Below are 12,936 nucleotides of genomic sequence, written 5' to 3'. Positions count from 1 at the left end.
AAATAATGCCCACATGAGATGAAAAAATAAAATAAAAACTACTTTCAGTTTAACCCTAGAAGTCCCGTGACCTGCACCCTGATATGATTGCCCCCCCCCCCCCCCCCGGGGGGAAAGGGGGCGCTAAGATTACTGCCTCACATGAAATGGAGGATAAAAATAAAAAAGCTCAAATAGTGAAACCCAGAAAAACCCCCCACTGAAGCACATCATAAAAGGCTGCAGTCTACACAGAGCCTCTAATAACATTCACATTTCTGGCAGCGCTATAAAGGCGGGAGGCTAAGAATACGTTTATGGCGCTGCCTGAGAATAGCGCTAATTGTGTAAGAGCAGCAGAGAGAGGGATTATGGGCCGATGTCATTCTCACAGCCAAGACTCTGCCTGAGAGTAGCGCTAATTGTGTAAGAGCAGCAGAGAGAGGGATTATGGGCCGATGTCATTCTCACAGCCGAGACTCTGCCTGAGAGTAGCGCTAATTGTGTAAGAGCAGCAGAGAGAGGGATTATGGGCCGATGTCACTCTCACAGCCGAGACTCTGCCTGAGAGTAGCGCTAATTGTGTAAGAACAGCAGAGAGAGGGATTATGGGCCGATGTCATTCTCACAGCCTAGACTCTGCCTGAGAGTAGCGCTAATTGTGTAAGAGCAGCAGAGAGAGGGATTATGGGCCGACTCTCTACTCTCTGCCTGAGAGTAGTGCTAATTGTGTAAGAGCAGCAGAGAGAGGGATTATGGGCCGATGTCACTCTCACAGCCGAGACTCTGCCTGAGAGTAGCACTAATTGTGTAAGAGCAGCAGAGAGAGGGATTATGGGCCGATGTCATTCTCACAGCCGAGACTCTGCCTGAGAGTAGCGCTAATTGTGTAAGAGCAGCAGAGAGAGGGATTATGGGCCGACTCTCTACTCTCTGCCTGAGAGTAGTGCTAATTGTGTAAGAACAGCAGAGAGAGGGATTATGGGCCGATGTCACTCTCACAGCCGAGACTCTGCCTGAGAGTAGCGCTAATTGTGTAAGAACAGCAGAGAGAGGGATTATGGGCCGATGTCACTCTCACAGCCGAGACTCTGCCTGAGAGTAGCGCTAATTGTGTAAGAGCAGCAGAGAGAGGGATTATGGGCCGATGTCACTCTCACAGCCGAGACTCTGCCTGAGAGTAGCGCTAATTGTGTAAGAACGGCAGAGAGAGGGATTATGGGCCGATGTCATCCTCACAGCCGAGACTCTGCCTGAGAGTAGCGCTAATTGTGTAAGAGCAGCAGAGAGAGGGATTATAGGCCGATGTCATTCTCACAGCCGAGACTCTGCCTGAGAGTAGCGCTAATTGTGTAAGAGCAGCAGAGAGAGGGATTATGGGCCGATGTCATTCTCACAGCCGAGACTCTGCCTGAGAGTAGCGCTAATTGTGTAAGAACAGCAGAGAGAGGGATTATGGGCCGATGTCATTCTCACAGCCGAGACTCTGCCTGAGAGTAGCACTAATTGTGTAAGAGCAGCAGAGAGAGGGATTATGGGCCAGGGCCGATGTCATTCTCACAGCCGAGACTCTGCCTGAGAGTAGCACTAATTGTGTAAGAGCAGCAGAGAGAGGGATTATGGGCCGATGTCATTCTCACAGCCGAGACTCTGCCTGAGAGTAGCGCTAATTGTGTAAGAACAGCAGAGAGAGGGATTATGGGCCGACTCTCTACTCTCTGCCTGAGAGTAGTGCTAATTGTGTAAGAACAGTAGAGAGAGGGATTATGGGCCGATGTCATTCTCACAGCTGAGACTCTGCCTGAGAGTAGCGCTAATTGTGTAAGAGCAGCAGAGAGAGGGATTATGGGCCGATGTCATCCTCACAGCCGAGACTCTGCCTGAGAGTAGCGCTAATTGTGTAAGAACGGCAGAGAGAGGGATTATGGGCCGATGTCATCCTCACAGCCGAGACTCTGCCTGAGAGTAGCGCTAATTGTGTAAGAGCAGCAGAGAGAGGGATTATGGGCCGATGTCATTCTCACAGCCGAGACTCTGCCTGAGAGTAGCGCTAATTGTGTAAGAGCAGCAGAGAGAGGGATTATGGGCCGATGTCATTCTCACAGCCGAGACTCTGCCTGAGAGTAGCGCTAATTGTGTAAGAACAGCAGAGAGAGGGATTATGGGCCGATGTCATTCTCACAGCCGAGACTCTGCCTGAGAGTAGCACTAATTGTGTAAGAGCAGCAGAGAGAGGGATTATGGGCCAGGGCCGATGTCACTCTCACAGCCGAGACTCTGCTTGAGAGTAGCGCTAATTGTGTAAGAACAGCAGAGAGAGGGATTATGGGCCGATGTCATTCTCACAGCCGAAACTCTGCCTGAGAGTAGCGCTAATTGTGTAAGAGCAGCAGAGAGAGGGATTATGGGCCGATGTCATTCTCACAGCCGAGACTCTGCCTAAGAGTAGCGCTAATTGTGTAAGAGCAGCAGAGAGAGGGATTATGGGCCGATGTCATTCTCACAGCCGAGACTCTGCCTGAGAGTAGCGCTAATTGTGTAAGAGCAGCAGAGAGAGGGATTATGGGCCGATGTCATTCTCACAGCCGAGACTCTGCTTGAGAGTAGCGCTAATTGTGTAAGAACAGCAGAGAGAGGGATTATGAGCCGATGTCATTCTCACAGCCGAGACTCTGCCTGAGAGTAGCGCTAATTGTGTAAGAACAGCAGAGAGAGGGATTATGGGCCGATGTCACTCTCACAGCCGAGACTCTGCCTGAGAGTAGCGCTAATTGTATAAGAACAGCAGAGAGAGGGATTATGGGCCGATGTCATCCTCACAGCCGAGACTCTGCCTGAGAGTAGCGCTAATTGTGTAAGAGCAGCAGAGAGAGGGATTATGGGCCGATGTCATCCTCACAGCCGAGACTCTGCCTGAGAGTAGCGCTAATTGTGTAAGAACAGCAGAGAGAGGGATTATGGGCCGATGTCATCCTCACAGCCCAGACTCTGCCTGAGAGTAGCGCTAATTGTGTAAGAGCAGCAGAGAGAGGGATTATGGGCCGATGTCATCCTCACAGCCCAGACTCTGCCTGAGAGTAGCGCTAATTGTGTAAGAACAGCAGAAAGAGGGATTATGGGCTGATGTCATCCTCACAGCCGAGACTCTGCCTGAGAGTAGCGCTAATTGTGTAAGAGCAGCAGAGAGAGGGATTATGGGCCGATGTCACTCTCACAGCCGAGACTCTGCCTGAGAGTAGCGCTAATTGTGTAAGAACAGCAGAGAGAGGGATTATGGGCCGATGTCACTCTCACAGCCGAGACTCTGCCTGAGAGTAGCGCTAATTGTGTAAGAACAGCAGAGAGAGGGATTATGGGCCGATGTCATCCTCACAGCCGAGACTCTGCCTGAGAGTAGCGCTAATTGTGTAAGAGCAGCAGAGAGAGGGATTATGGGCCGATGTCATCCTCACAGCCCAGACTCTGCCTGAGAGTAGCGCTAATTGTGTAAGAGCAGCAGAGAGAGGGATTATGGGCCGATGTCATCCTCACAGCCGAGACTCTGCCTGAGAGTAGCGCTAATTGTGTAAGAACAGCAGAGAGAGGGATTATGGGCCGATGTCATCCTCACAGCCGAGACTCTGCCTGAGAGTAGCGCTAATTGTGTAAGAGCAGCAGAGAGAGGGATTATGGGCCGATGTCATCCTCACAGCCCAGACTCTGCCTGAGAGTAGCGCTAATTGTGTAAGAGCAGCAGAGAGAGGGATTATGGGCCGATGTCATTATCACAGCCGAGACTCTGCCTGAGAGTAGCGCTAATTGTGTAAGAGCAGCAGAGAGAGGGATTATGGGCCGATGTCATCCTCACAGCCGAGACTCTGCCTGAGAGTAGCGCTAATTGTGTAAGAACAGCAGAGAGAGGGATTATGGGCCGATGTCATCCTCACAGCCGAGACTCTGCCTGAGAGTAGCGCTAATTGTGTAAGAGCAGCAGAGAGAGGGATTATGGGCCGATGTCACTCTCACAGCCGAGACTCTGCCTGAGAGTAGCGCTAATTGTGTAAGAGCAGCAGAGAGAGGGATTATGGGCCGATGTCATTCTCACAGCCGAGACTCTGCCTGAGAGTAGCGCTAATTGTGTAAGAGCAGCAGAGAGAGGGATTATGGGCCGATGTCATCCTCACAGCCCAGACTCTGCCTGAGAGTAGCGCTAATTGTGTAAGAGCAGCAGAGAGAGGGATTATGGGCCGATGTCATTATCACAGCCGAGACTCTGCCTGAGAGTAGCGCTAATTGTGTAAGAGCAGCAGAGAGAGGGATTATGGGCCGATGTCATCCTCACAGCCGAGACTCTGCCTGAGAGTAGCGCTAATTGTGTAAGAACAGCAGAGAGAGGGATTATGGGCCGATGTCATCCTCACAGCCGAGACTCTGCCTGAGAGTAGCGCTAATTGTGTAAGAGCAGCAGAGAGAGGGATTATGGGCCGATGTCACTCTCACAGCCGAGACTCTGCCTGAGAGTAGCGCTAATTGTGTAAGAGCAGCAGAGAGAGGGATTATGGGCCGATGTCATTCTCACAGCCGAGACTCTGCCTGAGAGTAGCGCTAATTGTGTAAGAGCAGCAGAGAGAGGGATTATGGCCCGATGTCATTCTCACAGCCGAGACTCTGCCTGAGAGTAGCGCTAATTGTGTAAGAGCAGCAGAGAGAGGGATTATGGGCCGATGTTACTCTCACAGCCGAGACTCTGCCTGAGAGTAGCGCTAATTGTGTAAGAGCAGCAGAGAGAGGGATTATGGGCCGATGTCATTCTCACAGCCGAGACTCTGCCTGAGAGTAGCGCTAATTGTGTAAGAGCAGCAGAGAGAGGGATTATGGGCCGATGTCACTCTCACAGCCGAGACTCTGCCTCAGAGTAGCGCTAATTGTGTAAGAGCAGCAGAGAGAGGGATTATGGGCCGATGTCATTATCACAGCCGAGACTCTGCCTGAGAGTAGCGCTAATTGTGTAAGAGCAGCAGAGAGAGGGATTATGGGCCGATGTCATTCTCACAGCCGAGACTCTGCCTGAGAGTAGCGCTAATTGTGTAAGAGCAGCAGAGAGAGGGATTATGGGCCGATGTCATTCTCACAGCCGAGACTCTGCCTGAGAGTAGCGCTAATTGTGTAAGAGCAGCAGAGAGAGGGATTATGGGCCGATGTCACTCTCACAGCCGAGACTCTGCCTGAGAGTAGCGCTAATTGTGTAAGAACAGCAGAGAGAGGGATTATGGGCCGATGTCACTCTCACAGCCGATACTCTGCCTGAGAGTAGCGCTAATTGTGTAAGAGCAGCAGAGAGAGGGATTATGGGCCGATGTCACTCTCACAGCCGACACTCTGCCTGAGAGTAGCGCTAATTATGTAAGAGCAGCAGAGAGAGGGATTATGGGCCGATGTCACTCTCACAGCCGAGACTCTGCCTGAGAGTAGCGCTAATTGTGTAAGAGCAGCAGAGAGAGGGATTATGGGCCGATGTCATTCTCACAGCCGAGACTCTGCCTGAGAGTAGCGCTAATTGTGTAAGAGCAGCAGAGAGAGGGATTATGGGCCGATGTCACTCTCACAGCCGAGACTCTGCCTGAGAGTAGCGCTAATTGTGTAAGAGCAGCAGAGAGAGGGATTATGGGCCGATGTCATTCTCACAGCCGAGACTCTGCCTGAGAGTATCGCTAATTCTGTAACAGCAGCAGAGAGAGGGATTATGGGCCGATGTCATTCTCACAGCCGAGACTCTGCCTGAGAGTAGCGCTAATTGTGTAAGAGCAGCAGAGAGAGGGATTATGGGCCGATGTCACTCTCACAGCCGAGACTCTGCCTGAGAGTAGCGCTAATTGTGTAAGAGCAGCAGAGAGAGGGATTATGGGCCGATGTCATTCTCACAGCCGAGACTCTGCCTGAGAGTAGCGCTAATTGTGTAAGAGCAGCAGAGAGAGGGATTATGGGCCGATGTCACTCTCACAGCCGAGACTCTGCCTGAGAGTAGCGCTAATTGTGTAAGAGCAGCAGAGAGAGGGATTATGGGCCGATGTCACTCTCACAGCCGAGACTCTGCCTGAGAGTAGCGCTAATTGTGTAAGAGCAGCAGAGAGAGGGATTATGGGCCGATGTCATTCTCACAGCCGAGACTCTGCCTGAGAGTAGCGCTAATTGTGTAAGAGCAGCAGAGAGAGGGATTATGGGCCGATGTCACTCTCACAGCCGAGACTCTGCCTGAGAGTAGCGCTAATTGTGTAAGAGCAGCAGAGAGAGGGATTATGGGCCGATGTCACTCTCACAGCCGAGACTCTGCCTGAGAGTAGCGCTAATTGTGTAAGAGCAGCAGAGAGAGGGATTATGGGCCGATGTCACTCTCACAGCCGAGACTCTGCCTGAGAGTATCGCTAATTGTGTAAGAGCAGCAGAGAGAGGGATTATGGGCCGATGTCACTCTCACAGCCGAGACTCTGCCTGAGAGTAGCGCTAATTGTGTAAGAGCAGCAGAGAGAGGGATTATGGGCCGATGTCACTCTCACAGCCGAGACTCTGCCTGAGAGTAGCGCTAATTGTGTAAGAGCAGCAGAGAGAGGGATTATGGGCCGATGTCACTCTCACAGCCGAGACTCTGCCTGAGAGTATCGCTAATTGTGTAAGAGCAGCAGAGAGAGGGATTATGGGCCGATGTCACTCTCACAGCCGACACTCTGCCTGAGAGTAGCGCTAATTATGTAAGAGCAGCAGAGAGAGGGATTATGGGCCGATGTCACTCTCACAGCCGAGACTCTGCCTGAGAGTAGCGCTAATTGTGTAAGAGCAGCAGAGAGAGGGATTATGGGCCGATGTCATTCTCACAGCCGAGACTCTGCCTGAGAGTAGCGCTAATTGTGTAAGAGCAGCAGAGAGAGGGATTATGGGCCGATGTCACTCTCACAGCCGAGACTCTGCCTGAGAGTAGCGCTAATTGTGTAAGAGCAGCAGAGAGAGGGATTATGGGCCGATGTCATTCTCACAGCCGAGACTCTGCCTGAGAGTATCGCTAATTCTGTAACAGCAGCAGAGAGAGGGATTATGGGCCGATGTCATTCTCACAGCCGAGACTCTGCCTGAGAGTAGCGCTAATTGTGTAAGAGCAGCAGAGAGAGGGATTATGGGCCGATGTCACTCTCACAGCCGAGACTCTGCCTGAGAGTAGCGCTAATTGTGTAAGAGCAGCAGAGAGAGGGATTATGGGCCGATGTCATTCTCACAGCCGAGACTCTGCCTGAGAGTAGCGCTAATTGTGTAAGAGCAGCAGAGAGAGGGATTATGGGCCGATGTCACTCTCACAGCCGAGACTCTGCCTGAGAGTAGCGCTAATTGTGTAAGAGCAGCAGAGAGAGGGATTATGGGCCGATGTCACTCTCACAGCCGAGACTCTGCCTGAGAGTAGCGCTAATTGTGTAAGAGCAGCAGAGAGAGGGATTATGGGCCGATGTCATTCTCACAGCCGAGACTCTGCCTGAGAGTAGCGCTAATTGTGTAAGAGCAGCAGAGAGAGGGATTATGGGCCGATGTCACTCTCACAGCCGAGACTCTGCCTGAGAGTAGCGCTAATTGTGTAAGAGCAGCAGAGAGAGGGATTATGGGCCGATGTCACTCTCACAGCCGAGACTCTGCCTGAGAGTAGCGCTAATTGTGTAAGAGCAGCAGAGAGAGGGATTATGGGCCGATGTCACTCTCACAGCCGAGACTCTGCCTGAGAGTATCGCTAATTGTGTAAGAGCAGCAGAGAGAGGGATTATGGGCCGATGTCACTCTCACAGCCGAGACTCTGCCTGAGAGTAGCGCTAATTGTGTAAGAGCAGCAGAGAGAGGGATTATGGGCCGATGTCACTCTCACAGCCGAGACTCTGCCTGAGAGTAGCGCTAATTGTGTAAGAGCAGCAGAGAGAGGGATTATGGGCCGATGTCACTCTCACAGCCGAGACTCTGCCTGAGAGTATCGCTAATTGTGTAAGAGCAGCAGAGAGAGGGATTATGGGCCGATGTCACTCTCACAGCCGAGACTCTGCCTGAGAGTAGCGCTAATTGTGTAAGAGCAGCAGAGAGAGGGATTATGGGCCGATGTCATTCTCACAGCCGAGACTCTGCCTGAGAGTAGCGCTAATTGTGTAAGAGCAGCAGAGAGAGGGATTATGGGCCGATGTCACTCTCACAGCCGACACTCTGCCTGAGAGTAGCGCTAATTGTGTAAGAGCAGCAGAGAGAGGGATTATGGGCCGATGTCACTCTCACAGCCGAGACTCTGCCTGAGAGTAGCGCTAATTGTGTAAGAGCAGCAGAGAGAGGGATTATGGGCCGATGTCATTCTCACAGCCGAGACTCTGCCTGAGAGTAGCGCTAATTGTGTAAGAGGAGCACAGAGAGGGATTATGGGCCGATGTCATTCTCACAGCCGAGACTCTGCCTGAGAGTAGCACTAATTGTGTATAAACAGCAGAGAGAGGGATTATGGGCCGATGTCATTCTCACAGGCAGCCGAGACTCTGCTTGAGAGTAGCGCTAATTGTGTAAGAACAGCAGAGAGAGGGATTATGGGCCGATGTCATTCTCACAGCCGAGACTCTGCCTGAGAGTAGCGCTAATTGTATAAGAACAGCAGAGAGAGGGATTATGGGCCGATGTCACTCTCACAGCCGAGACTCTGCTTGAGAGTAGCGCTAAATGTGTAAGAACAGCAGAGAGAGGGATTATGGGCCGATGTCACTCTCACAGCCGAGACTCTGCCTGAGAGTAGCACTAATTGTGTAAGAACAGCAGAGAGAAGGATTATGGGCCGATGTCACTCTCACAGCCGAGACTCTGCCTGAGAGTAGCGCTAATTGTGTAAGAGCAGCAGAGAGAGGGATTATGGGCCGATGTCATTCTCACAGCCGAGACTCTGCCTGAGAGTAGCGCTAATTGTGTAAGAGGAGCACAGAGAGGGATTATGGGCCGATGTCATTCTCACAGCCGAGACTCTGCCTGAGAGTAGCACTAATTGTGTATAAACAGCAGAGAGAGGGATTATGGGCCGATGTCATTCTCACAGGCAGCCGAGACTCTGCTTGAGAGTAGCGCTAATTGTGTAAGAACAGCAGAGAGAGGGATTATGGGCCGATGTCATTCTCACAGCCGAGACTCTGCCTGAGAGTAGCGCTAATTGTATAAGAACAGCAGAGAGAGGGATTATGGGCCGATGTCACTCTCACAGCCGAGACTCTGCTTGAGAGTAGCGCTAAATGTGTAAGAACAGCAGAGAGAGGGATTATGGGCCGATGTCACTCTCACAGCCGAGACTCTGCCTGAGAGTAGCACTAATTGTGTAAGAACAGCAGAGAGAAGGATTATGGGCCGATGTCACTCTCACAGCCGAGACTGCCTGAGAGTAGCACTAATTGTGTAAGAACAGCAGAGAGAGGGATTATGGGCCGATGTCACTCTCACAGCCGAGACTCTGCTTGAGAGTAGCGCTAATTGTGTAAGAACAGCAGAGAGAGGGATTATGGGCCGATGTCACTCTCACAGCCGAGACTCTGCCTGAGAGTAGCGCTAATTGTGTAAGAACAGCAGAGAGAGGGATTATGGGCCGATGTCACTCTCACAGCCGAGATTCTGCCTGAGAGTAGCGCTAATTGTGTAAGAACAGCAGAGAGAGGGATTATGGGCCGATGTCATTCTCACAGCCGAGACTCTGCCTGAGAGTAGCGCTAATTGTGTAAGAACAGCAGAGAGAGGGATTATGGGCCGATGTCATTCTCACAGCCGAGACTCTGCCTGAGAGTAGCGCTAATTGTGTAAGAACAGCAGAGAGAGGGATTATGGGCCGATGTCACTCTCACAGCCGAGACTCTGCTTGACTTCGCTTTGTATTTCAGAACCGCACTTCTATAAAATGCGAGACGACTGCGGAGGCGGCCTTTATCCGGGTCGTTATATTCCTCCGTATCACGGATGCGATGTAAACATTGGCGGTTATTTATCAACGCGCTGGAACCGGCGAGGAGGCCTCAGATTCCCGAAAATTACCCAGAGAAATCGTCTTCATGCCAAAGCAGCGCCAAGATGGCGATCAATCCGGATAAACCCAAAATATTCAAAAATATTCAAAATATTCAGGGCAGCGCGGTGGCGTAGTGGTTATATCTCTTGCCTTGCAGCGCTGAGTCCTACCGTAAGTGACAGCAACAGAGGAAATAAGTCATTTATACTACATTTTATTCTGGATAATACATTTTATATGAATGTATTTTACATTTTAGAAGTGTTTAAGAGAGTGATCTTGTAAAGAAATAAAATGTAAGAAAAATAAATACATTCCCTTTAACGGAGGCATAAATATACCCTCAAATTACAACTTGGTTGATTAAAGAAGAACTCTAAGCAAAATATGCAAAAATAACATTTTTGCATTTTTAGAACTTCCTCTCTGTTCTAAAAGATAAGCAACAGCTTAATAAGCTTTAAAGAAAAAAAAATATTTTTACAGCTGATACAAATCCTGCAATTAATCTGCAGTGTGTCTACTTCCTGCTCGTTAACATCCTGTGTTTACAAATTAGCTGCTCTGCAGAGGCAGCCAGTTGACAGAGCTGAGGGATCAAACTACAGTTGTGATTAGTCACAGATGAGGGGGAGTTAGACAGGCTAAACTCTCTAAATACATACAGGATGTATTTCCCTCTTTCCTTCTGTCCTGTGCAAGAGTTCAGCTGCACTTTAAAGATACACTAAAACGAAAAAAAATGATGATATTATGATTTGTATGTGTAGTACAGCTAAGAAATAAAACATTAAGATCAGACACATCAGTCTAATTGTTTCCAGTACAGGAAGAGTTAAGAAACTCCAGTTGTTATCTCTATGCAAAAAAGCCATTAAGCTCTACGACTTTCAAAGTCGTGGAGAGGGCTGTTTTCTGACTTTTATTATCTCAACTGTTCCTGGACTATTTACTTTTTCTCTGATAGAGGAGAGGTCATTACTTCACAGACTGCTCTGAAAGAATCATTCTGAATGCTGAGTGTTGTGTAATCTGCACATATTAGAGAATGATGCAATGTTAGAAAAAACACTATATAACTGAAAATAAAAGTATGAGAATATTTTCTGTGCTGCTAATCTTCTAGTAATTATTCATAGTACACAACTAATTCACTATATATTTTTTTTTTCGCTTCAGTGTCTCTTTAATAGTTGTAAAGATATTTAGCACATCTTCCCTCTGTTTTGCTCTCTGCACCTGGCTCAGCTCTCTGCCTCGGACGCAGTGACACCCAGGAGTCATGGTGTCACAAGATGCAGGGACACCTTTAAACGCCTTGCGCCATATGCAGCTCCCCCGAGCTGCGCGGTAATGAGAATCCTCAGCCCTTTGCTGCAGGTTGTGCCAGAGCCAATTACCTCCCCTGACAGAGAGCAGGGACCGTTTTTTTTCCAAATCACAAGCTCGTAAATAACTTGTAAACCGGTGTTTGTGCGGCAGCGCCGTCCGGTAAACGCAGAGTTAAACCAATAAACTTAACAATCGAGTATGTGTTAAATGAGCCCGAGGGGGGCGCCCGGGACCCCCCTCCCTCTCCTGACCGCAGAGAAAAAGCCTTATTTTTATATATCGGCTTAAAACTGAGATGCATTAAAATTTATGGGGCAGGTCCGGGTGAAAACGCAAGCGCCGTGTTACGGCATGGAGCGATTGGCTGGCCCCAGGCGCTGTGAAATTGTTAATAAAAGGTTTGCGAGGGTCGGTAGGAATAATCGGCGTGTTTTACGGCCTTGTGCACATTATGCTTAAACGCTGAAGGCCGGCGACCACTACAGACGCATTGCTGGAAAAATTCCTGCGCGGCCCGACCGCAATAACCAACAAAAACCACAGAAACATGGTCACACGCAGGCCCATAATACGCACTCACCTCGTAATACAGGGGGGCGTCCTTCCCCTTCTTCACCTTCGTGTTCCCCAGCTCGTGCACCTGGGAGGAACGACAGCAGCATCAACCGTTTGCAGCAAGAACCGTCAGGAATATATAGATCAAAAAAAAAAACAACAGAAATCACTATGTTTCAATGAGTCAGGGCCAGTTCACACTAGAGGCGTTTTGTGATTATTTTAAGCGCTGGCGATTTTCAAAATCGCCCTGAAAGCGCTCGTGCAATGATTCCCTATGAGAAACTTCACATCTGAGCGGTTCGTTTCTGATCTGCTCAGCAAAGCACTGCTGGGTCATTTCTGAGGCGATTCCACCTCAATGGAAGGTATACGCACAACGCAAAACACTCACAAAATCGCTTTGTGCAGCGATAGCGTTTTTAAAGGATACCCAAGGTGACATGTGACATGATGAGATAACGTGTATGTACAGTGCCTAGCACACAAATAACTAGGTGGTGTTCTTTTTTTCGTTCTCTGCCTGAAAGAGTTAAATATCAGGTATGTAAGTGGCTGACTCAGTCCTGACTCAGACAGGAAGTGACTACAGTGTGACCCTCACTGATAAGAAATTCCAATTTCTTGCTCTCAGAAGACATTTTCTGCTAGGAAAGTGTTTTATAGTTAGAATTTCTACACTGTAGTTACTTCCTGTCTGAGTCAGGACTCAGTCAGCCACTTACATACCTAATATTTAACTCTTTCAGACTGAGAAAGAAAAAAAGGAGCACAGCATAGTTATATGTGTGCTAGGCACTGTACATACACATGTCTATCTCATCATGTCACATGTCACCTCGGGTATCCTTTAAAAATAAATACATTGAATTTATTATTTTCCAGTTCAAAGCGTTCACTTCCTGACTTGCGTCAGGGAATGAATTACAAAACCGCTCGGAAAAAGCGCGTAGAAAAGAGCTTTCAACAAAAACGCATCGCTGCTCCAAGCGCCAGGAAAGCAATAAAAAAATGCCTCAAAAAACTGTCAACGCGAACAGACATGCTATCGG

The 12,936-nt window shown here is 49.3% G+C and overlaps 1 protein-coding gene across 1 annotated transcript in view; it reads right to left on the bottom strand.

The window, feature by feature from the left end:
• SPAG17 (sperm associated antigen 17) overlaps window positions 1–12,936 on the bottom strand; it is a 311,336-nt gene that overhangs the window by 149,766 nt on the left and 148,634 nt on the right. Inside the window, exon 3 of the mRNA XM_068270990.1 lies at window positions 11,910–11,969. Coding sequence (XP_068127091.1) covers window positions 11,910–11,969 — 60 coding nt within the window. The remainder of the gene's footprint in view (window positions 1–11,909; window positions 11,970–12,936) is intronic.

This window comes from Hyperolius riggenbachi, chromosome 2 (assembly GCF_040937935.1).
Source record: "Hyperolius riggenbachi isolate aHypRig1 chromosome 2, aHypRig1.pri, whole genome shotgun sequence".
In the NCBI taxonomy this organism is placed as follows: domain Eukaryota; kingdom Metazoa; phylum Chordata; class Amphibia; order Anura; family Hyperoliidae; genus Hyperolius; species Hyperolius riggenbachi.
This window is presented reverse-complemented; position numbering and strand designations above follow the sequence as displayed.